The sequence below is a fragment of the Geotrypetes seraphini genome, chromosome 9, assembly GCF_902459505.1.
Source record: "Geotrypetes seraphini chromosome 9, aGeoSer1.1, whole genome shotgun sequence".
NCBI classification, from domain to species: Eukaryota; Metazoa; Chordata; class Amphibia; order Gymnophiona; family Dermophiidae; genus Geotrypetes; species Geotrypetes seraphini.
The window spans coordinates 105111638-105135807 of record NC_047092.1 but is presented as its reverse complement, the minus strand read 5'-3'; the positions used below and the strand labels follow the sequence as shown (position 1 = coordinate 105135807).

The 24170-nt window shown below is 44.3% G+C and overlaps 1 protein-coding gene across 1 annotated transcript in view; it reads right to left on the bottom strand.

Moving 5' to 3' along the window:
• Positions 1–8052: 8052 nt before the first annotated feature.
• FBXO45 (F-box protein 45) overlaps positions 8053–24170 on the bottom strand; it is a 60193-nt gene continuing 44075 nt past the window's right edge. Inside the window, exons 2-3 of the mRNA XM_033958156.1 lie at positions 10841–11197; positions 8053–9487 (exon numbers count right to left, since the gene is read on the bottom strand). Coding sequence (XP_033814047.1) covers positions 9302–9487; positions 10841–11197 — 543 coding nt within the window. The 3' untranslated portion in view covers positions 8053–9301. The remainder of the gene's footprint in view (positions 9488–10840; positions 11198–24170) is intronic.

The following is a 24170-nucleotide window of genomic DNA, read 5'->3' as shown; positions in this document are numbered from 1 at the left end:
GCAAGTTGTTGAGCTACCCAGTTTTCTGCACTGTCTGCCATATGTATGACTACCTCCCCTCCGGGAGACGGTCTTACGTATGCGCTTGATGTGGAGAACTGGAGAGCCTGAAGAAACAAGTTAGACTCCTGGAGGGTAGAATACTGGAACTGGAGGCACTTCAAGCAGTGGAGGAGGGAGACAGAGATACAGAGAACAGAGGAAGCAGAGAACAAGACGGAGGACACCATCGAGCAAGAAGTCTGAGAGCTGGAGAAGTTCAAAGAGGAGGCATACAGGGAGGCCGTGGAAAATTAACAGCAACAGTGGAACTGCCGAAAGACACCTACAGAGAGTGTGGACCACCCGACGGACAACCACCACGAAGAAATGGGTGACACAGCAATGAGAACGAAGGATACTGACCTGCAGCTGGAGAGATGGACATACACCAGGGACACGGACCTGCGGCTAGAGAATCAAGAGAAGAAAGAGAGGACAGCAATCATTGTGGGCGACTCCATCATCAGACAAGTCGACAGCCACTTAGAGGGAGGAAGACTGGATCGGCTGGTGACCTGCCTAATGGGAGCCAAGATAGAAAACATAGTGAGACGCATCGACAGGATCGACAGTGTGGAAGAAGATATGGTGGTGGTGATCCATGAAGGGACGAACAACGTGAGCAACAGGAGCTACAACAGGGAAGTACTGAAGGACGATCCGGATGCTAGGAAGGAAGCTGAAGACCAGAACACAGAGGATAGCATTCTCGGAGATCAGCCGGTACCCAGGGCTGATGAGAAGAGGCATATGGAGCTGCAAACAGTCCATATGTAGATGTGGCGCTGGTGTGAGGAAGGATTCCACTTCGTGCGCAACTGGACGACGTTCTGGGGAAAGAGCAAGCTATACAGGAAGGAGGGACTCCACCTCAGCAGAGACGGAACGAGTCTACTTGCAAGCAACATCAGGAGAGAATTTGAGAAGTTTTTAAACTAGGAAGAATGGGAAAGCAGACAGTCGACCAAGAGAGAGAGTTGATGGTTCGGGAACCAGTATACCCGGAGGATACTGTGCAAGAAGATAGAGGGAAAGACTCACCGGATCACAGGCAAGACAGATTGAAAAGGACACAAGGAAAGAAATGCAAGAAAGGAACAGGCCGCAAACTCAAGTGTATGTACACGAACGCAAGGAGCCTTAGAATTAAGATGGGTGAATTAGAAGCTATAGCACAAAAATATAACGCTGACAACATAGGCATCATGGGAACATGGTGGACTGAGGAAAACATCTGGGACACTGTGCTACCGGGATACAAACTATACCTCAGAGACAGAGTGGCTCAAAAAGTTGGCGGCATTGCCATATACGTCAAAGAGGGAACTGAATCTACTGGAGAGAACACGCCACAACTGACGGACAAGTTAGAGTCTCTATGGGTCAAAATTCTGGGAACAAATGGCCTGGAAACGAAGATCGGCATCTACTACCGACCCCCAGGGCAGTTCGAAGAAATGGCCGGAGAAATGCAACGCAGTTATCATGAAAGACTTCAACTATCCGGGAATAGACTGGAACCTAGGCACCTCCGGCTGCGTTAGGGAAACCAAGTTCTTGGATGCTGTAGGCGACTGCTTCCTGGAACAACTTGTCAAGGAAAATACTAGAGGAAATGCAATTCTGGACTTAATTCTGAATGGCCTGTGAGGACCAGCACAAGATGTAGTAGAAGGGACGCTGGGAAACAGCGATCACAGTATGATCCGCTTTGATCTGGTCACAGTGGAGAAACATTGTTTTGGCCAATCAGGGACTTCCCTACACTCCTCCCTAAGGAAGTCCCTGATTGGCTGAGGTACCCCAGTCCCTACAAAGGGAGGAGCCTGAGGAGCCTCAGTCAATCAGTGCCTTAGGCCTCTCCCCGTGCATCAGATGATGCGCCGGGGCGGAGCCTAAGGCCACTATTGGGGCTGCGGCTGGCCAAAGAACAGGAGAAGGAGGACTTTCCTCCTCCTCCCGAAGATTTTCAGCAGCATAGGAGCAGGAGGGTCCGGGCACCCCTCCTGCTCCTGAAGATGGAAGCCTGCCTCGAAGGAGCAGAAGGGACCGTGCACCCCTCCTGCTCCCAACAATTGTAAAGGTACCGGGGTGGAAGGCCTAGGAGCTCCCAACTTTTACATACCGGAGAGGGGGTGTTGGGGTGGGCAGCCGTGACTTTAAAAAAAACTTTTCCTTCATGCGGGCTGGCTCTCCTGTTCTCCTTTCCAGGCAATCTTGCCGCCCAGACTCCTGCTCTCTGCCGTCTTTCGTGCAGTGCGAGCCTGCGGGTTTAAAGCGGGGCTGCATTGCGGCGTGCACCGCTTTAAACCCGTGGGCTTGCACTGCAGGGAAGGCGGCAGAGAGTAGGAGCTCAGGGCTGGAAGATCGGAGCGAGCAGGCAGGAGACACAGGGCAGAGCAGAACTTCTATGGAACTGGAGAGTCGAAAAGACGTTTTCGACTCATCTCCAGCAGTCGCTTCTTGGGTTGAGCGGCCAGTCCAGTCGGATCTGAAATTTTGTGTAGTGAAATGGGTTGCTGTACAATTTGCATGCGTTTCACCTCATTTGCATGCATGGATTTGAAGCGGATCGCAGGAGAGGTAAGCGGATCAGGCCAGATGGAAATTTGATAGTAAAGTGGTCGCAAACCGATTGGTACACGATCAGTTTGCTTTGGAAATCTAGCCCTAAGTGCAGACACACATCAAGAATAGATAGTAATTGAGAACCGTGGAGAAATAGTAATATTCAGACCAGGCCCATCTAATATGCTCAGCTGAATGATAACAACTATAAACAGGACTGCAAAAAGTCCGGTGGATCAGCTGAGCAGTAAACGGCAAGGGATCCTGCAGTGTTAAGTATGCAAGAGTTGCTGTGAGCAAGAATTACTGTGAGGAAAGCAGATCAAAGTCACAGCAACTATAGCCATATTTGTGCCCAGTCATAATCAGAAATAAAGAATAGGGCTAGGTAATTAAGCAGTAAGTTATTAGCACAATAACAACAGAAAGTCAGATCATATAGAGAAAGGAAACAAAAGCAAAAAGACAAAGCAGTCGATCAAAAACATCAGAAAGGTCAGAAGCAGCGCCAGATAGAACTGTGCACAACAGTTCCATTTAATGTAAGGCACGACATCATGTTGGGTAAGAATAGCGGCGCATTGGGCCCACCACGTGGTTGTTCAATCAGTATAAGGAGAAAATGATATTGAGCAGTTAAACAAGGCATCCTATGTTAGAATCAACTGAATAAAGCATAACCAGGCAAGTCTCACATTAGTACAGCAGGTCTCTCTCGCCAGTAACCTTAATACCAGCTGTCATAATACATTAGTACAAGCATATAGCTTACCATTCTCGAAGAGTAAAGCCATTGGCAGTCCATCCTATGTGCTAGCAAGCAATTGTCAAGTATGCACAGCCAGCACATGAAAAATTAATCACGTCGAATTTACCAGCGCACAAACAATGCATAAACAATTCAAAGTTAGACAAGAACAAGACAAAGCTTTTCAAAGTAATGACACAATGGTTGAATAAACACAGCAATATTAGGCAATGACTGAAAACAACTTATGACAGGCTGATACACGGACCAGCATGGTGTGGACACAATATGATTAGGCAAAGAGTGAAAACAACGGATAACAGACTAATATTCAATAGACACAGCAATTACAGGGCTGCGGGAAGTCCGGCGGGTCAGCACAGTAGTAATTGGCAGGGGATCCTGCAATAGTAGGTATACAGTTGCAGTGAGCCTTCATTAATCAGTGAGGAGAAAAAAAGTCTGCAGTCACAGCAATTAGTGCCATATTTGCACTCAGACAGAACTGAGAATGAAGAACAGGGCAGGGGAAAAAAAAGCAGTAAATTAACAGTATAAAAGAATCAAGGAAAGGCAATGCATGTGTAGGAGGAAAGCAAGCTCAGTATGACAGTCAGCCAAGCAAGTATATCATAAAGGTCAGGAGCAGTGCAAATTAGAAGCTGTAAACAGCATTTCCACAGAGATGTAAGGCACTCCATCATGGCGGATCAGAACAGTAGTTTGCCAGTCCTGCCACATGTTTAGGCTCTGTCGATTGGAGTCAGGTTTTGGTTTTCAATAAATTCGGCTAAGTCTTTTGTGTTGGTAAACTCCCTCATAGAATTTTGATATGTGATCCTCATACAAGCTGGACAGTAGATTCCAAAATGGGCTCCGAGGGTTTTCAACTGTGGATGGTAGGCTAGTAACTTCTTGCGTGCCTCAGCTTTTCTCTTGCTCAAATCTGGTAGGAAAAGATTGCCTTCATATTGAATTGGGGCCAGCGATCTAGCCTTCTGCATTATTTGTAGTTGAGGATACCACAAAACTTTTAGTATCAGAGGTCTGGGATATCTGCTGTTAACTGACCTTGATGCTGGGGTGCGATGAATGCGCTCCACTTCAAATTCCCTCTCAAATGTGGTTCCAAGAACCTTTGGTATCAGGAGCTCCAAGAACTTAACAACATTAGTGCCCTCTTTATCTTTAGGAAAACCAAGAATTTGCAAATTGTTCCTCCGGGCACGGTTACCAGCATCATCAATTTCTTGTTCTAGTACAGCAATCTTTTTGATTTGCCCTTTAATCTGTTTGATAGTGTATTCAGCAGCTGTTATTTTAACTTCAAGATCAGCCACCTGAATCATGAATTGAGCCATTTCTGTTGTTATATTAGACAATTTTTCTTTGATCTCTTTCGTTTCATTCATTATTTCCTTCTTAGATTCGGTCATAATTTATCTCAGCATTTTGAGTTCCTCCATGATCTCAGCCATGCTGTAATTTTCAGTTACCGGTAGAGGTGCCTTTGAAGGAGAGTGTGGTTCCAGTTTGTGCCTTTTTCCAGCTTTATTAGAGGTCATTGTACCTTTATGTTCACACTCTCCAAGGTAGGGAGAATGAGAGGGCACTCTCTAAAGTTGAAAGGGGATAGATTCCGTATAAATGTTAAGGAAGTTCTTCTTCACCCAGAGTGTGGTGGAGAGCTGGAACGCTCTTCCGGAGTCTGTTGTAGGGGAAAACACCCTCCAGGGTTTCAAGACTAAGCTGGACAAGTTCCTGCTAAACTGGGACATACACAGGTGAGGTTGGACTCATTTTAGAGTACTGGTCTTTGACCTGGGGGCTGCCATGTGAGTGGACTGCTGAGAATGATGGACCACTGGTCTGATCCAGCAGCGGCAATTCTTATGTTCTTCTATTCCAGCAACAAAGATGTTTAATAGCAGAATTATGAAGTTCCAATCAATGATCAGGGCTTTTTTTTTATTTTTTAGTATTGTTAATGCTGTGGGGAGAGCAACCTGATCAAGCTGCCATTCCTCTCAGGCACTCTAGCGCCCCACAGTCTTGTTAACCATCCCTTTTTTAAAATAATATCTAGCATCCTATTTGCTTTTTTGGCCGCCGCCACACATTGGGCGGAAGATTTCATCATATTGTCTACGATGACACACAGATCCTAATCCCCAAGGTGGACCCTAGCATCTGACCTCTGATCACTCATGAGAGAACATTCCTGCTGGACTGGCTGATCTGGCTGCAGTTTTAATTCCTGCAGAGATTCTGTGATGAGGACCTCTGCAGACGAGCCTGCATACTGTGGGATCATCAGCCATGTCCCAGGGCCCACACAGATCTTGATCGTGGAGCTCCATCAAATTTGCCACATCAGTGGCTGCCGCCGACCCTCCCCGCGAAAGCAGAGGGATCGAGAAATTACTTGATGCAATCGCAAGCGTCGCCATTTTACGCTCCAGAAGCAAAAGACTCAGGCCGAGAGGTGGCAAAGTCCCCATGGGGGGTGATCACAGGCATGGACATTTTAACTAAGTATGCCTGATAGAGCATATTCACAAATTCTGGGGGTAAAAGGTCTCCGGCGGCAAGAGCCACGCTGTGCACTTCAGCACAAGAGTGCTTGGATGACTTATGAGGCTTTTCTTCGCAACTGCGCTTGCATTTCGCCAAAACGCCACCACCACTCTCCCAAGAGCCCCCTGATGCGATTTTCATGGAAATTGAGAGAAGGCTCAAGTAAGGTCTCCCTAGAGGTCTCCATGCAAATTTCGCCCCCCTCGCGGGCCACAGTGCATGTGGAACATGGCAGTGCATCCGACAGTCATCCACCGCAAATGAGGCATGAATCCGACCCATCTTTGAAGTTTGGAGCAAAAACAAAGCTCCTAACTATAAAAAATATAGTTTTATTCAAATTGGGAAAAATCCAAGTTGGCTGCTGCGGGTGCCTAATTTTACAAAAAGGGACAGGAATCCCTAAAAAAAATGGTGATTTAGGGATTTTAGAGGTGGGGAAGGGTAGGGCATGCAAGCAAACTACCCAAACACCCTCAAAATCACTAAAACATGCTGTCAGTCTGTTACTCACTATTCCAATGTGCTGAATGGGAGAAAATGAAGGCAATGCTGAAACAGCATGTTGGAAGATCTAAAGCCTCTGGAAGCTGGATTTCAAGTCAGTCTTCTGAATACCCCACTGGCCCAACCACCACGGTCGGTGACCTCCACCATGCTCGGATAAGTCGCACAACCACCTGGAGGAGGCCCGCTATTTGGCTCCGATCCCAGTCACGCCTCCACAGAACTACTCAGCCTGCGCTACACCCACTAGCAGACGAACCTGGGGTGAGCTAGCTACCAATCCCAGAGCCCCAATCTGACCTGCAGGCTGTCCAGGGGGCTTACTGCAACACAGGGAACCCCCTAGAAGCAGACGTTCTCCAACGGTCTGCGATCTCTCGCCACAAGGATGTCCCTGCAGGGAACCTCCACAGCACGAGGGCTATGTGAAGAAATTACTGAAAAAAATTACTGAAAACTATGAGAAGAGATAAGCTCCTACAGGCTAGCATGTAGAAAGGAAGACTGGAATCTAAGGGGCATGCTTCAGGATATGCTAACAGAGGGAGGAGTTAAGACTTCAATCATCTGAAGCTTTCTACAGTGCCTGAAGATGCATAAAACTTATTGGTCCCGGAATAAAGGGGGATTGTACAAGAATTTTCATTGTTTGCCCGTGTGTTTGGAAATGCGCCAGAATAGGCCCCTTCATGTTCACAGGTTTCACTTCCTCTGCCCAAAGAAAATACACTACTGAACAAATGCTGCAATCTTGCAATGGAGTGTTCATGTTTCTGACCTTGTGGCTGCCAAACGACTAAAGCATGGACAAACTATCCAACAGGAAATGTATGAGTACATATGTTGCATTTCGCTAGCTATTCCGGTTATCATACAATTTAACAATTGCCTTTAATTTTTGATTCACCTTCACATCTCTGATGGGGTTTTGAGGCTTTTTCCCTCTACAATATATTGTGTTATTTATTGCTATCACTTTTATAGAGGGTTTGCAACATTATCTTTGCTTTCAAAGTGAAACCTTTTCTATAATTTAAACTGTGTTCCCTGGTTCTCAGTTTTCTGCTCTATTAGCTATTCATCTACTTCACAAGGAGGTATTTAAATATATTTAGTACCATGAACATCCATGGTTTATGAAGCTGTCAAAGAACCTAGTATTCTTTCCTGATTTCATATTTGGGGGACTGACTTGCTTTAATCCTTCCAGTGGAGAATAGCTCAGAGTACCTTTCTAGATGTAACCTGTAAATGCCAAGTACCAAGTTTAAATACCAACATCCATCTTTTTGAATACAGATGTCCCTTTCCCTTTTGAAGTCAAAACTGGATGCCCATATTTTGGCCCCACTCAAAACATACCCAGACCATGCCTCCTTGTTATATGGACATATTGCAGGTTAAGAGGTAAATAACCCAGCTTCATATAATTGAGATTTAGATGTCTAAATTCTGGTTTTCAGATGTTCCAAACATGAATGGAACTTCTAACATAAGGACCTTACTGTGAAAACATAAAACAATGTCTAAGCACGCAGCAATCATTTTCTTCCACAAATTTAAATTACCCAATCACTTTCATACAATTAATTGCTAAATTTCAGCACTTCAAGTTTTTAAAAGTGGTATGTGTATTATTGTATGTAATCCAATGCACAAGTAACAGAACATAAAAATGTCTAGGAACTGCAATGTTAATACTTTTTGAGTATTGAAGACAAATCTACAGGAAAATCTAACAAATTTGTTAGAAAATTTGAAAATGTCCTGCCAAATTAACATTTGTCTTTCTTATATTGCCAGTGTAAGCTCAGTATGACAAACAGCATGGGATACCTTTAAACATAATTTAAATGTACACTCATTATACTGTATGTCGTTCTATAACATTAGAATTTCAAAATTGGCTGGTAAGCCTTCAGTCTTTAATCAGTTTTCTTGTAACTAAACAGATAAGGCAAAGTGTTTGCATCATGATCCTGGACCAACCCTCTGCTACTTTTCCATGGTTGGGTTACTGAACACAGATCCACTCATCTGTCTATAATACAGCTCAAGAAAGAATGTGGGACAGCTCTGTTGCTGTAGGTGCTTTTCCATCACACACTATACATTGAGCTGGATCAACTGAATAGTTCTGGTACCAGCAGCTTCTTCCTCATGTTTCACCTTAGATTCTTGGGCCCCAGAAGATTGCTGCAATTTCTGCTGTACAAGGGATTCATGAACTTTCTCTACTAGCAGAGAATTTTTTTATTTTGTTGCCATTTGGGTTGTCCTTAAACAAACTGTGTGCAGATATATAAATACAAATTTTAAAATATTCATAAAAATAACAGCAGTTATTCCTTTTGCTGCCTGGGAGAAGTCTGGTCCACACAGACTTATCTCCAGTGTATTAAAAACATTAAATATATCTGGGACTGGTACATACTCTTCCAGCAGTGGTGCCAGCCAAAAATCTTGGAGAGAGAAACAAAATGGTCTTATATAGTGCCATTTGACCTGTGCACCTAAAACTTATCTTCTACTCCCTTATTTCTTATTGAGAACCGATTGGTACACGATCTGGAAATTGGAGAACGTCTGGAAATTCTCTTCAAGTACACACGCATATCACCTTTCTCATCATGTAAACAGTCATGGACCAATGTTGGACATCACTTCTAGTATGTGCTACTATACTGGCCTCACAGAAGGAAAATCAATCCCAAGATCTCTTTAGCCCCTTATTTCCCACAACTGTGTTTTCTGTAATAATTCTGGCCATTTTCTCACTCCCACATCATGCTGCTCCCTCCCCCACATGCATATTTCTTCTTTAGAAAATCCACAGCCTGATTGATACTCATGGCGAGTTCATCCATCCAATGGCTTTCCGAGGTAAACCAAAGTCACTTCTGTGTTACCATATACAGCTGACACAGCTGGGTACAGGCAGGCTTTTGGAAGCCCACGGAATGCCACTCCTAGGAACTCGTAGCCTCGCTCGAAGGCCAAGGTTTTGTCCTCCATGTCAAGTATGACTCGAATCCTTTCTCCTATCTATGAAATGGAAGAGAGAAAATGATCAGTCAAGAAAATACAATGACAATGAAGACAATGGGTACCTCAGACACAGAAAGCCCACATATTGATTACAATGAATTATCTGCCATTGGACTCTCTTAGTCACAAACAATCATTAAGACATATGCTTTCAAGATTATGCTAGGTTTTCTCCTGAGTTTTCCAAGCTAAAAGCTACTGTATGGAAGTTTTAGATAACATTGACAACTGAAATATGGCCTGAGAACTAAAAGGCTTTCATGATTAGACAGGCTTTTGGGGAAAAATGTAGGTTACTAAATACTTTCATTTGGTTTTGTTGCTACTATTATAATTCATTGAATATTTACAATAGTGGCAAAATAAAAATTGTTTTGATAAAAACTAAATATTTGTAAGTATTGTATGAAGTTTTTAGTCAAAGCTAGTCAACTAAATATGAAAGGTCACCAAAATTACTTAAAATAAATCTGTATCTAAAGTCAGTGTTCCAGTTTTGGAAGGTTTGGCTGAGACTGAGTGCATTGTGTGGCTATTCAATCAAGCCTGGGAAGAAAAAGAAACTGACATCTCATTACTCCCAACACTAACCTCATCCAGTATGTTGCTCTGTGAGCCCTAAAAAAATGGATTGTATTTGAAATTCTTCACTTAACAACTAAAATACATGAATTCACATCTCTCCTAAAACAGTATTTCTTAGCCCTTTCCTAGAAGCATACCTAGCCAGTTTTTAAGTTACCACAGTGAATATGCACAAGAAATCTGCATATAATAGAGACCAATTTTGGGCAAATCTATCTCTTGCATATTCATTGTGGCAGTCCTGAAAATCTAACTAGCTAGGTGTGTCTCTGGGATGGTCGAGAAATATTTCTCTGAAGGACTCCTCCTGTCTCATTTATCACAAAGGGAAAGAAAGTAAGGCTGTACAAGTATACCCATGGCTCCCTCTTTCTCATCATTTTAACAAGAGATACATAAGCAAAGGAGCTCCTGCATTCTGCAAGCAGTGACTAAATTGGCTAACAGGGGTTCTTCTCTTCAGTATGGATTGCTGTTGCTGTTTTTGCAACAAATGAACTCACCTCCTGTTCCTTTTGTGCTAGAGGCACTGCAGACCATCCTAGAGCAGTAAATAAAAATAATCTCAGCATTCCCTCTCGACTTCTTGGTTCACACCCAGATCCATTAAGATGCAACAGAGGTGTATATACTGTCAAACAGGTGTAGTCACTGAATGTTATAGCAGATTGCTGAGTCATCTCTAGTAAATAATCATCTACCTATGCTGGGAAAATAAAGATAAAAACACATATGGCTGAAAGCCAGGAAGCTTTCTTCTCTCACCTGATATTTTGGAGCATTGTTACACTGAGGGAAACTGCCATTGACCTCTCCATTATGCAGCAGGTTATTGTCCACTAGATTCCAACCCCAGCTTTGGTCATCACTGCCCAGCAGTGCCACATAGCCCTGGCACTGCATTGGGGCTCGTTTAGTGGCAATTCCTATTACTGCCACAGTACCCAATGGACCTTCCCACCAGACTTCCCAGGCATGACGACCTTCACTGAAGCCAATCTTGGTCCTAGCACCATCAGTGCTCTGGGCAATGGGGTTGCGGTGCAGCGTGAATCCATTCTTTTTGATGTACACATTCCGTGAGCAATCATTGGAGCTGAAGCTATGCTGGAAGGCACAGATCTGAAAACAGGAGAATTTTGTGCTACTTTCTTCAGTTGTATTTAAAAAAAAAAAAAATAAAAAAGCAGCAATACCTTTCTTGCCCTCCTCCCCCCCCTACATATACAGTACAATATTTCAGGAACAGATAATAATTAAGAACATTCCAGAGACTATTCTAAGCAAATTATAATATTAACTACCATTTTACTAATAAATCATAAATTCTGAACTTCATTAACCTCATCCCATGCTACCAGTCAAGATGCCATGCTGTCAGGCACCAACATAAACAATAAATCCATAACTCTGCTACAATTACACTATGACAACAATCACAAGCTGAAGTGAAGGTACAACTTAGCAATTAGAGAGGTGAACTGAAACTTAGGGAAGCCAATGTTTAAGTCTTGCTTAGTCACAAGGAGAATTAGTGGGAGAAGCAAGTCACATCACTCTCCACTGCCTCAGAACAACTGAGGATTGTAAACCTGTACCTCAGGTTTTGACAAATTTTCATTAAATCTAGGAGCCAACCCAAAAACTCAGAAGCCAAAGACAGATAAGAAATAGCTAAATTAACTCAGACAGGATGGAAAATAGTCATAGTAGGCTTTATGTGCAATCGCCAAGATTTTGAAATCTATTCTAACACAAATAGGCAACCAATGATATTGCTTAAAAGGAGGGGGTAGCATGAACATACGAGGGGATACTGAAAAGTTCTCAGCCCAACCAAGAATGATGTGGATATGGTTCAATCAATGATCTTAAAATGTCAAAACAGAATTTCGTTTCTGCAAATCGGCACTTAATGAAATAACATAACAAACACAGAATTTAGGAAGTTGGTTGGTTGACCTGAAAACTTTTCAGCAGTCCCTCATATTTATGAATATTTCTAAGCACTAAAATTGCTGTATTTTCAAGAATTTGTATGCATTTGATATTATTGCTTAATGTTCTTGCACAGACCACATTCCCAGTCAATTTGAGAGATTAATAAAGTATGTAGTAATGTGTTTTGAAACCGTTTGTCAAATATGAATGTAATAAGATAAGATATAAAATCTCATTTTCATTATTAATAATACTTGATCACTGAAAGACAGCCTATAGTCTTAAGGACTCCTAGATATAAAAAACTATTCACCACAGGTATAGGTGTACCAAATAGTACAGGGGTCTGAATGGAATGGTCTAGATCAGTGGTCTCAAACTCGCGGCCTAGGGGCTACATGCGGCCCGCCAGGTACTAATTTGAGGCCGTCGGTATGTTTATCATAATCACAAAAGTAAAATAAAACAGTTTCTTAATCATGTCTCTTTAGCTATAAATTACAATTATTAAGACTTAGCCAAAAGGAAAGATTTATAAACTATAGAGTTTTACCTCATGCAAATTTATTTCTTTAATAAGACATTAACTATTTTTTTCTGAGGCCCTCCAAGTATAACGTGACCATTTATTTTTTTCAACAAAACGGGACATCTATTTATATTCAGTCCCACCCCCAACCCTGCCCTAGCCACACCTCCAATCCTACTCTAACCCTGCCCCAGCTCCGCCCCAATTTCTGCCATTCATTTTTCACGTACACATAATATCTTATTAATTCATAATGGCAACCATAAAATTTTTTAAAAACCACAAAGCACACTATATGCAGAGAAAATTTTAATTATCATTTATATTTGGGGGATTTTCAAAGATGTCAAGGCAGATGACTTTAAAGTATCACCTCAGTAACTATAGAAAAATAGACAAATATAGTGCAAAATATAGACAGCAGATAAATTCTCAAAACTGACACATTTTGATCACTAAATTGAAAATAAAATCATTTTTCCTACCTTTGCTATCTGGTGATTTCATGAGTCTCTTGTTCTGTGCATCCTTTCTTTCTTTCTGCACTCAGGCCCAACAATTGACCCTTTCTATTCCCTCCCTCCTTCCTATGTTCTTAGTGCCCCTTTCTGTGTCCTTAGTGCCCCCAGTGCCTCCTTCATATATCCTTAGTGCCCCTTCTATATCCTTAGTGTCCTCGGTGCCTCCTTCCTATGTCCCCTCACTGCCTTCCAGCCTTTGTCTCCAACCCCTCCCCTATGCTCTGACATCTCTCTCTTCTCCTTTCCTTCCTTCCTTCCCACTCCACCCCATGGTCTGGCATCTCTCTCTCCTTCCATCTCCCCTCCCACTCCATTATCTGGCATCTCTTCTTCCTTTCTCTCCTTCCTTCCTCCTGGTCTGGCATCTGTCTCCTCCCCCTCCTCCCATATACCCTGACATCTCTCCCCCCCCATGGTCTGGTAGCTCCTTTCCTTTCCCTCCCTCCCTCTTGGCATCTCTTTTCTCTCCTCTCCCTTCCCTGGTCTTCCTCTATCCCCAATTGGATGCAGCAGCAGCACTTCTCTTCCCCTATCCCCTCCCCAATTGGGTGCAGCAGCAGCACTTCTCTTCCCCTATCCCCTCCCAATTGGGTGCAGCAGCAGCTTTTCTATTCCCCCTCCCCCCTTGGGTGCAGCAGCAGCAGCTTTTCTATTCCCCCCTCCCCCCTTGGGTGCAGCAGCAGCACTTCTCTTCCCCTATCCCCTCCCCAATTGGGTGCAGCAGTAGCACTTCTCTTCCCCTATCCCCTCCCCAATTGGGTGCAATAGCAGCTTTTCTCTTCCCCCCTTGGGTGCAGCAGCAGCTTTTCTCTTTCCGCCTCCCCCCTTTGGGTGCAGCAGCAGCAATTTTATTTCCCCCTCCCCCCTTGGGTGCAGAAGCAGCTTTTCTATTTCTCCCCTCGGGTGCAGTAGCAGCAGCAGCTTTTCTATTTCCCCCTCCCCCTGTTGGGTGCAGCAGCAGCTTTTCTCTTCCCCCTTCACCCCTTGGGTGCAGCAGCACCAGCTTTTCTATTCCCCCCTCCCCCCCTTGGATGCAGCAGCACTTCTCTTCCCGTTGACAGAGTCACAAGCTTCCCTCTATCGCTGACCTATCTTCCATAGGTCAGCAATGGAGGGAAGCTTACAACTTGCTTCGGGCCTTCCTCGTTGCCGGGTCCTGCCTTCGCTGAAATAGAAAGTAGGCAGTAGTCGGACCCAGCAGCGAAGAAGGCCCGAAGCAAGTTGTAAGCTTCCCTCCGTCGCTGCCCATAGTGAATTCCTGCTCCGGGGCTCGAACGTGTGGTGCGTGCCGGCTTCCCTTCTCTACTCCTCTCCCAGGACGTAACTTCTGGTTTTGGAGGGAAGAGAAGGGAAGCCGGCATGCACACGTTAAAGCCTCAGAGAGTGGGTTCAATTTGAATGCTGGAGTCAGCCCAGGAAGGAGCATCGGCGGCGATTAGCCAGGCGCGGAGAACACTGCGGGGGTTTGGCGCTGGAGGGACCGTCCCCTTGTCCCCGCGCACAGCTTCGGGACGCTGTCCCTGAAAACGGGACATTTCGGCGTCCCGAAGCGGTGGCTTGGGACAACGGGACGGTCAGTCCAATAATGGGACGGTCCCGTTGAAAAAGGGACATATGATCACCTTATCCAAGTACCTACAAATCCAAAATATGGCCCTGCAAAGGGTTTGAGTTTGAGACCACTGGTCTAGATATCCTATTTTCCAACAAGCAACTGTTTCACCAGTGTTCAGTACTAAGAAATGTTCTTTAAGCCATTTTGATATGGCATCCAAACAAGATAAGAGAACTTATAATATTTATGAATAATATATTTATTGATTTTCAAGAACAAAATAAAAGATAATATAGAGCAACACAGTGTACAATTCAAACCAGTGAGTCCCAAATTCTGTCGCATTTCACCATGATGCTCTGCATCCCTCCCCCCTCCCAAATATATATAAGTATCAACGAACAAACCATAAACCCCATTCCAGTGTGTCAGAAACAGAAAAAGTCACACATTCAAAGGATGACTGCAAAAACAAAACACCCCAGCATCGTATCCAAAGAAGGAAAGTGAAGACGTTCCATGGAAGCGAATTCCAACATCAGTGTGCGCCAATGAGCTAGGGTAGGAGAATCAGAAGATATCCAGCAATGAAGGATTGTTTTCTTTCCCATCAAAATTGCTTGTTCCAAAAAACTCAGAAAACCCCTCGGGGAGGTTCTCAGTACGGTGTCCAGGGTAAACAACAAGGTCAGACCGTAAACATAAGTGTAGCGCCACATAGCCATTATATGTTGATGAACCTGCTGCCAAAAAGTTTGTACCTGTATACAAGTCCAGAACTGATGTCCAAGTGTTGCCGGAGAATGGGAACACTTAAGGCTGCAGAAACACACAGGGCAGCCCTATATAAATACGCCGGGACCTATACAGACGTAACAAAAAATTTGTAGTTCAGGAAGGCTGCTTTCCCACCTGACTGGAGCAGAGACCGGCAAGCAGGTACCCCCGCAGGCTACCTACCTGACGTCAGTCAGCATCGGGAGGGGAGGTCCTCTCTCCCGATTTAAAAAAGATCTTCATCCACGGGCTTCTGAGGGCTGCTTTCCCACCCAACTGGAGTAGATACCGGCAAGCAGGCAACCCCGCAGGCTACCCACCTGATGTCAGTCAGCAGCGGGAGGGGAGGTCCTCTCTCCTGATTTAAAAAAGATCTTCAGCTGTGGTATGCGGCTCGCAGTCGTGTAACTGAAGGGCCGTAACTAAAGGGGCAAGTATTGCCCCTTTTGAGCCCCTTTAGAGTCACAAGGAGACACAGGCAAAAAGGTAGGAAGAATAAATGGGAAAAAGGAAGGCGAAGGTTCAGGAACAGGTTCGATGGATCGTCATCTGTGTCCTATTCCTGTAATATCTTCGGGAGGTAAGATTGACCTTTATTCTCATTCTGCCTCACTCTCCTCTGGCGAACCATCATCTCCACCTCAACCAAATTTAAAAATACTAGAAGAAAAAAATTCCTCTCCCAAAGATGGAAAGGAATCAATTTCTTCCCACTTAAATGATATGGATTCGACATGAACATCATTGGAGAAATCTGGAACTGTATTAACTCCTGTCCAAATGCCAGTAATTTCTGCAAATGAATCTCCTGTAGATAAATCTATTACCTTACAGGACGTTTGGACAGTAGTAAATAGAATAGAAAATTATTTGCAGGGGATGGTTGTGAAACTTTGTCAATTCTCAACTGAAATTACTAATAAAGTAACAGAGCAAAAAGCTCAATTAAATTTAATGGGGAAAAGAGTTGATAAATTAGACTCATCTGTCTCTGTGATTCAAGCATGCTTAATAATATGAAAGATAATTCAATAATACATATGCAGATGGAGAAAATTGAAAATGCCATGAGATCTAGGTACCTCCACTTCCTGAATTTTCTTTTATCTCATTTCCTTTCCCCCTTTGGAGTTACTGAAAATATATACTATGCCCAGGTGGATGAACATAAGAACATAAGAATTGCCGCTGCTGGGTCAGACCAGTGGTCCATCATGCACAGCAGTCCACTCGCGGATAATCTACATTACATTTCCAGTAACACCAAAGAATTAGTTGAAGAGGGAGGTGTAGATCAATTAGTATCACCAGATAGCCTGAATATATCTCAGTTTTTGGAGTCTTCTAAAGATTTTATCGCAAAAAGAGCAACGTTGCTAGTAACATTAAAATCCGAGATGGAAAAGCAAGCCATTCTTAAACTTTATTTTACAAATAAACAGGCTCTATTCTGTGGTCAGAGATTAAATGTGTTTCCAGATGTCTCCAGGCAAACATAGTATAGGAGAAGACAGTTCCTATAACTCAAGACACAAGTCTTGGCTATAGGAGCTTTATTCTTCCTTAAATTTCCTTGCAAATGTTTGGTTACTACAGTTTTGTCGATCCATCTCATTTGGAAAGTTTCCTGAAAGATAAATCTAAAGTAGATAAATTACCTGAGACTATTGCAGAGGTTGATAAGAAGTGATAAAGTAAAGAAATAGAAACTTAGAAAAAGACGGCAGATAATGGCCGCGGTCCATCTAGTCTGCCCACCCTAATGACCCTCCCCTATTTAACTCTGTGCAGAGATCCCACGTGACGATCCCATTTCTTCTTAAAATCAGGCACGCTGCTTGCTTCGATCACCTGAAGTGGAAGTTTATTCCAGCGATCAACCACTCTTTCGGTGAAAAAGTATTTCTAGGTGTCGCCGTGCAATTTCCCGCCCCTGATTTTCCATGGATGTCCTCTTGTCGCCGTCGGACCTTTGAAAAAGAAGATATCTTCTTCTACCTCGATACGGCCCGTGAGGTATTTGAACGTCTCGATCATGTCTCCCCTCTCTCTGCGTTCCTCGAGTGAGTATAGCCGTAATTTATCCAGCTGTTCCTCATACGGGAGATCCTTGAGTCCCGAGACCATCCGGGTGGCCATTCGCTGTACTGACTCAAGCCTCAGTACATCCTTGCAGTAATGAGGCCTCCAGAATTGTACGCAGTATTCCAGATGGGGCCTCACCATGGATCTAAACAACTGCATAATGACTTCAGGCTTACGGCTGACGAAACTCCTACGTATACATCCTATGATCTGCCTAGCCTTTGATGAAGCCCGCTCCACTTGATTGGCAGTCTTCATGTCTTCACTGATGTTTACCCCTAAGTCCCGTTCTGCAACAGTCCTTGCTAGGATCTCGCCATTTAGGGTGTAAGTCTCGCATGGATTTTGACTCCAAGGTGCATGACTCTGCACTTCTTGGCATTGAAACTCAGTTGCCAGGTCCTAGACCATTGCTCCAATAGGAGTAGGTCGTGTTTCATATTGTCCGTTGTGTTCTTGCTTATTATATTACATAGTTTGGCGTCATCGGCGAATAATGTTATTTTACCTCGACGCCCCTCAGCCAAGTCCCTTATAAAGATATTGAAAAGGATCGGGCCTAAGACCGAGTCCTGTGGCACTCCGCTGATCACTGCCGTCGTTACGGAGAGGGTGGCGTTCACCACCACCCTCTGAAGCCTACCACCAAGCCAGTCTCCAACCCATTTTGTCAAAGTGTCACCTAATCCTATAGAACTCATTTTGCACAACAATCTGCGGTGTGGGACACTATCAAATGCTTTGCTGAAGTCCAAGTATACAATGTCCAAGGACTCTCTAACATCGAGCTTCCCCGTCACCCAGTCAAAGAAGCTGATCAAGTTGGATTGGCAAGATTTCCCCTTGGTAAATCCATGTTGACGGGGATCCCATAGATTTTCCACGTCCAGGATCTTATCTAATTGGTGTTTGATTAGAGTTTCCATTAGTTTGCTCACTATTGATGTGAGACTCACTGGTCTGTAGTTCTCAGCCTCTGTCCTGCAACCTTTTTTGTGGAGTGGAATGACGTTAGCCGTTTTCCAGTCCAACGGGACTCTACCTGTACTAAGGAGAGATTGAAGAGCGCGGATAGTGGTTCCGCCAGGACGTCCCTTAACTCCCTGAGCACCCTGGGGTGTAGGTTGTCTGGCCCCATTGCTTTGTTAACCTTGAGTTTTGACAGCTCACAGTAGACACTGCTTGTTGTAAACTTGAAATTACTAAACGGGTCTACTGAGCCATCCTTTTTCTGTAGCTGAGGGCCGGAACCCAGTGCCTCATGGGTGAAGACCGAACAGAAGTATTTGTTTAACAATTCAGCTTTTTCCGAGTCTGCTTCTACATAGTTCCCGTCTAGTTTCCTAAGGCATACTATCCCGCTTGTGCTGCGGTTTCTGTCGCTAATATACCTGAAGAAGGATTTATCGCCCTTCTTGATGTTCTTTGCTAAAGTTTCCTCCATTCGGAATTTGGCCTTTCTAACTGCTGTTTTGACGGCTCTTGCCCTAGTCAAATAGACTTCTCTAGAGTCCTGAGATCCTGTATGTTTGTAGGAGATGGAACGCTTTTTTCTTCTCTTTTATGAGGTCCGAGATCTCCGCAGAGAACCATTGTGGCTTATTGTTCCTGCGCCGTTTACTCACTGATTTTATATAGCGATTGGTCGCCTCCTGAATGGTAGCTTTCAAAGTTGACCACAGTTCTTCTACGTTATCTGTTCCTGCTCGGTTTTGTAGTGCTTGATGGATGAAATCCCTCATACTCTCAAAGTTGGCGTTCTTGAAGCTAAGGACCCTGGTCAATGTGTTAGTTTTGGCGAAACCCTTCCTGAGTTTGAACCATATCATGTTGTGGTCGCTGGAGGCCAACTTGTCGCCCACTGAGACCTCAGTGACACTTTTCCCATTGGTAAGCAATAGGTCCAGTATTGCCTGTTCCCTTGTTGGCTCCAATACCAGTTGCCTCAGTTTAGCTCCCTTCATAGAGTTCAATAGTCTCCTGCTGCTGCTGGATGCAGAGGAAAGTGTGTTCCAATCCACATCAGGCATATTGAAGTCTCCTAATAACACTGTATCCCCACTTAAGATGATATTCTCTATGTCACCGATTAATTCCATATCTATGTCATCCTGTTGCCTTGAGAGTCTGTATATTATGCCAAGATACAGGCATTTGTCATTCCCCCTTGCCCCCCAGGTCTCAGATATCGCCACCACATCCAGGTCAGCATTCCTCATTTCAGTCTCTAGTTCCAGGATCTTGTTGCCCAAACTGTGGGCGTTGACGTACATAGCCCTCCATGTAGTATGTTTGCTATGCCTCCCTGGGGCTGTTCCTGCTTGAGCTGCATGGACCTTTTCAGTACTACTTGTAGTTTGTGTACCTTCCCTAGACCCAGTATTGCAATGTGTAGGTTCGAAAGTGTTTGTACTCTGTGGGGGAATAACCGCTTGAGCTACTTTAATTATTTTAGTACAGCTTGCAATGTGTGTACCCTCCCTAGACCCAGAATTACAATGTGAACCTACCCTAGACTTAGAAATGTGTGTACTTGCCTCATACTTAGAAATGTGTTTACTCGCCCCAGTCCCAGACCCAGAATTGCGGTGTTTGCTTACCTCAGTCTCAGAAAAGCATTGATGGCATAGCTCGTCAGATAGGTTGTTTGTGCTTGTACCCTCCCCCAACATACCTAGTTTAAAGCCTTGTGAAGTAGGCGGGCCAGTCGGTGTCCAAGGACGTTCTTCCCTCTTCTAGTCAGGTGTAGCCCATCTGGTCCCTGTAGTCCTAGTAGTGTCTCTCCATGTTGCAGGAACCCGAAGTTCATCTCCTTGCACCAATCTCGCAGCCAGTCGTTAGCCCTCTGGATGCGATCCTCCCTGGCTCTGCCCTTGCCCCTTACAGGGAGGATCGAGGAGACGACCACCTGTGCATCCATTCTCCTCAGCTTCTCACCCAGGGCTCTGAAGTCTGCCAGTATACTATCCTGGTTGCCACTGGCGGTGTCGTTTGTTCCGACGTGGATGAGGATCATGTGGAAGTGGTCCTGAGGCTTGATGAGTCTATCCAGGCAAGCGGTTACATCCCGGATCCTGGCCCCTGGCAAACAGCAAACCTCTCTTGATTGCAAGTCTGGTCTGCAGATTGGTCCCTCGGTGCCCCTCAGTAGCGAATCTCCAATGACAACCACTCTGCGCTTCTTAGGGGTGGGTCAACCTGGTGTCTCTGGAACTGGAATCTCCTGTTGATCATCTCTCTGTACCTCGTTGTCAGGTCCGTCCTATAGCAGTTGGAATCTGTTCTTCAAGGTAATCTGCGGGGTCGATGTAGAACAGCCCTGTGTGTGAGAGAAAGAGACAGAAGATGAGGAAGGTCTTCTGCGTTTTCCTGTGGAGGAAGTTACCAGTTGCCAGGAGTCAGCGTCCCCAGCCTCCTCCTGTATTCCGATGGTTGGTCTGGAGGTATCAGGATTGGTAGTTTGTTTGGGTGTCGCGGGTATGGTCACGTTAGGTTCTTGTTTGGTGATCTGGGACAGTTCCTGGATGACGCCGTCGATGAAGGTCTTGTCGTCTCGAATGCTTCTTAAGTGCTGGACCTCTTCTCTCAGGTTCCTCAGCTCCAGTAAAAGGTTTCCATCTAGCTGATTCGTTACATCTGTCTGTGTAGCGACTGTAGATATTTTCGAGGGTATGGCCTCGGTCTGTATGTCTGAAGTTATAATTTAAATTACCTTTTTTCTATGAGATCTATTGGGTGAAGTTACAGTCCCAATAATGTAGACTTGGATTTGAAACATAAGAACATAAGCATTGCCTCCGCTGGGTCAGACCCGAGGTCCATCGCGCCCAACAGTCCGCTCACGCGGCGGCCCAACAGGTCCAAGACCTGCACAGTAATCTTCTATCTATACCCTTCTATCCCCTTTTCCAGTAGGAAAATGTCCAATCCTTTCTTGAAGTACTCTGCCCTATTACGTCCTCTGGAAGCGCATTCCAGGTGTCTACCAAACGTTGGGTAAAGAAGAACTTCCTAGCATTTGTTTTGAATTTGTCCCCTTTCAACTTCTCCGAATGCCCTCTTGTTCTTTTATTTTTCGAAAGTTTGAAGAATCTGTCCCTCTCTACTCTCTCTATGCCCTTCAAGATCTTGTAAGTCTCTATCATATCCCCTCTAAGTCTCCTCTTCTCCAGGGAAAAGAGTCCCAGTTTCTCCAATCTCTCAGCGTATGAAAGATTTTCCATCCCTTTTATCTCCTCTGAACCCTCTCTAGTAACGCCATGTCTTTCTTAAGGTACGGCGACCAATATTGGACGCAATACTCCAGATGCGGGCACACCATCGCCTGATACAACGGCAGGATAATTTCTTTTGTTCTGGTAGTAATACCCTTCTTGATTATACCTAGCATTCTATTCGCTCTCTTAGCGGCCGCTGCGCACTGTGCCGTCGGCTTCATTGTCATGTCCACCATTACCCCCAAGTCCCTTTCTTGGGTACTCTCTTTCACTAACATCCCTCCCATCGTATAGTTGTACCTCGGGTTTCTGCTTCCCACATGTAATACTTTACATTTCTCAACATTGAACTTCATCTGCCATCTCGTAGCCCATTCTCCTAGTTTGTTCAAGTCCCTTTGCAATTCTTCGCAGCTCCACTAAATAGTTTGGTGTCGTCTGCAAATTTTATTATCTCACACTTCGTCCCTGATTCTAGATCATTTATGAATATATTAAATAGCAGCGGCCCGAGCACCGAGCCCTGTGGGACCCCATTCGTTACCCTCCTCCAGTCCGAATAGTGGCCCTTCACTCCTACCCTCTGTTTCCTACCTGCCAACCAGTTTCTGATCCATCTATGTACGTCTCCTTCTACCCCTGGTTCTTCAGTTTCCGGAGAAGATTTATTTACTGAAATATTTATTTCCTTTAATGTAATTATTTTGGTTTACATTGGTGTGTATTCCTATTTTTATTTGTGGTAATAATGAATAAACTTATAAAAAAAAATTTGTAGTTCATTTCAATCAAGGTCACCCTGGGTGTCACACTCGCCACTCGGCGAAGACCTCGTTGTATCATAAGATCAGTAACCACACAAGGTAAGTCCAAGGTCCAGCGATCCGCATAGTGTGCATAGGATAATTCACTAAGTTTCAAGTTTTATTAATTCTTGATAAATCGCCTATTTAATTTTCTAAGCGATGTGCAATACAAATTTAAAATATAACAAGTAATACAATAATAAATAAATAAATTAGAAAAAAGACAATACACGAATAGGGAGGAAAAAAGGGAGAAGTTACAATTTCTTTTCAAGAGTTAAGGAACATATAAAGGAAAATAACATAAGGGAAATAGGACTTTAAAATAGCAAGTTAAAAGGAAATTTTGGTTAAGAGAATCATAGATTAAAAGCAAGGATTCCTGCAGATGACGATGGTGGTATCTCAAAGGAATCTGTGTCTGGGCTGATAAACATAATGCCTCAGAAAGAAGTTTCATGCATCTTTCAATAAGGCAGTCTTGTGGCAAAGAACGAACATAGTAGGAGAGCTGAGTGTAAGCAAGCCAATGATGAGCGGTCCAACCATGGTCTCGGATAAGGTCCTCCAGGGAGCAGAGAGATCCATTAGAATGAACAAGCTGAAAGATATATGGAGTAGAAGCATCCTTCCAAACAGCCGAAGTCTCCGGAGGCATCCCTGGAACAAAATCACCATTGTCCCGTAACGGCAAGTAAGGTGTCACATGATGCAGGATATGAAGATGTTGACACAGAACCTTCCAGACCCGACACAATGGCATCAGCAATAAATCCCTAGTTGAAGATGTCTTTGGAGGTAATCTTTTCGTATGGAGTAAGTAACTAAAATGGTAGGGTCCACAAAAAGCCAGTTCTTGGCTAGTAGCTGAAAAATGTCTAATCCCCCGGAACCAATCATTCAAATGTCTCATTTGACAGGCCTGGGACAACAGTCTCAAACTTCTCAGGCCCAAACCACCACAATCCTTAGGTCGCTGAAGAGCAGACAGTGATGAACGTGCTTTCTTCCCATTCCACAAGTAGTGACTTAAACTTTTACCGATTTCCTTATCATGTTTAGCAGAAAGCAAGATAGGCAACATCTGAAATACATAGAGCCACTGAGGTACCAAAACCATGTTATACAATGCAATCTTCCCCAATAAAGAAAGTGGGTAAACCTCCCAATTCCACAATTTTTGTTTCATCATGGTCAGCAAAGAGGAAATATTCAAAGAATATAGGCGAGAGAGATCCCAGGGGACATAAATGCCCAAATACTTCAAAGAGCCCTGGGCCCAGGCAAGAGGAAAGTGGCCTTGCTATGTATTTTGCACCTCAGGAGATAAGGCCAAAACCATCGATTTCTGTTTATTTAGCGTCAGTCCAGAATACATGGTAAACTCATCCAAGAGCTCCAAGGCCCTGGGAATAGAGCTCTGGGGGTCCCCAAGGGTCAACAGGAGGTCATCCGCAAATGCAAAAACCCGTAACTACAAAGCGCCCTCTGGCAGTTCCTGCAGGACATCATCACGCAGGATGGTACGCAAAAGGGGATCCAAGTACAGAAGAAAAAGAAGGGGTGATAAAGGACTCCCCTGCCTAGTTCCCCTGGCTATCCTAAAAGAGGATGTACGGCTGCCATTGACCAGGAAACTGGCTCTGGGTTCCATCTGAACCATA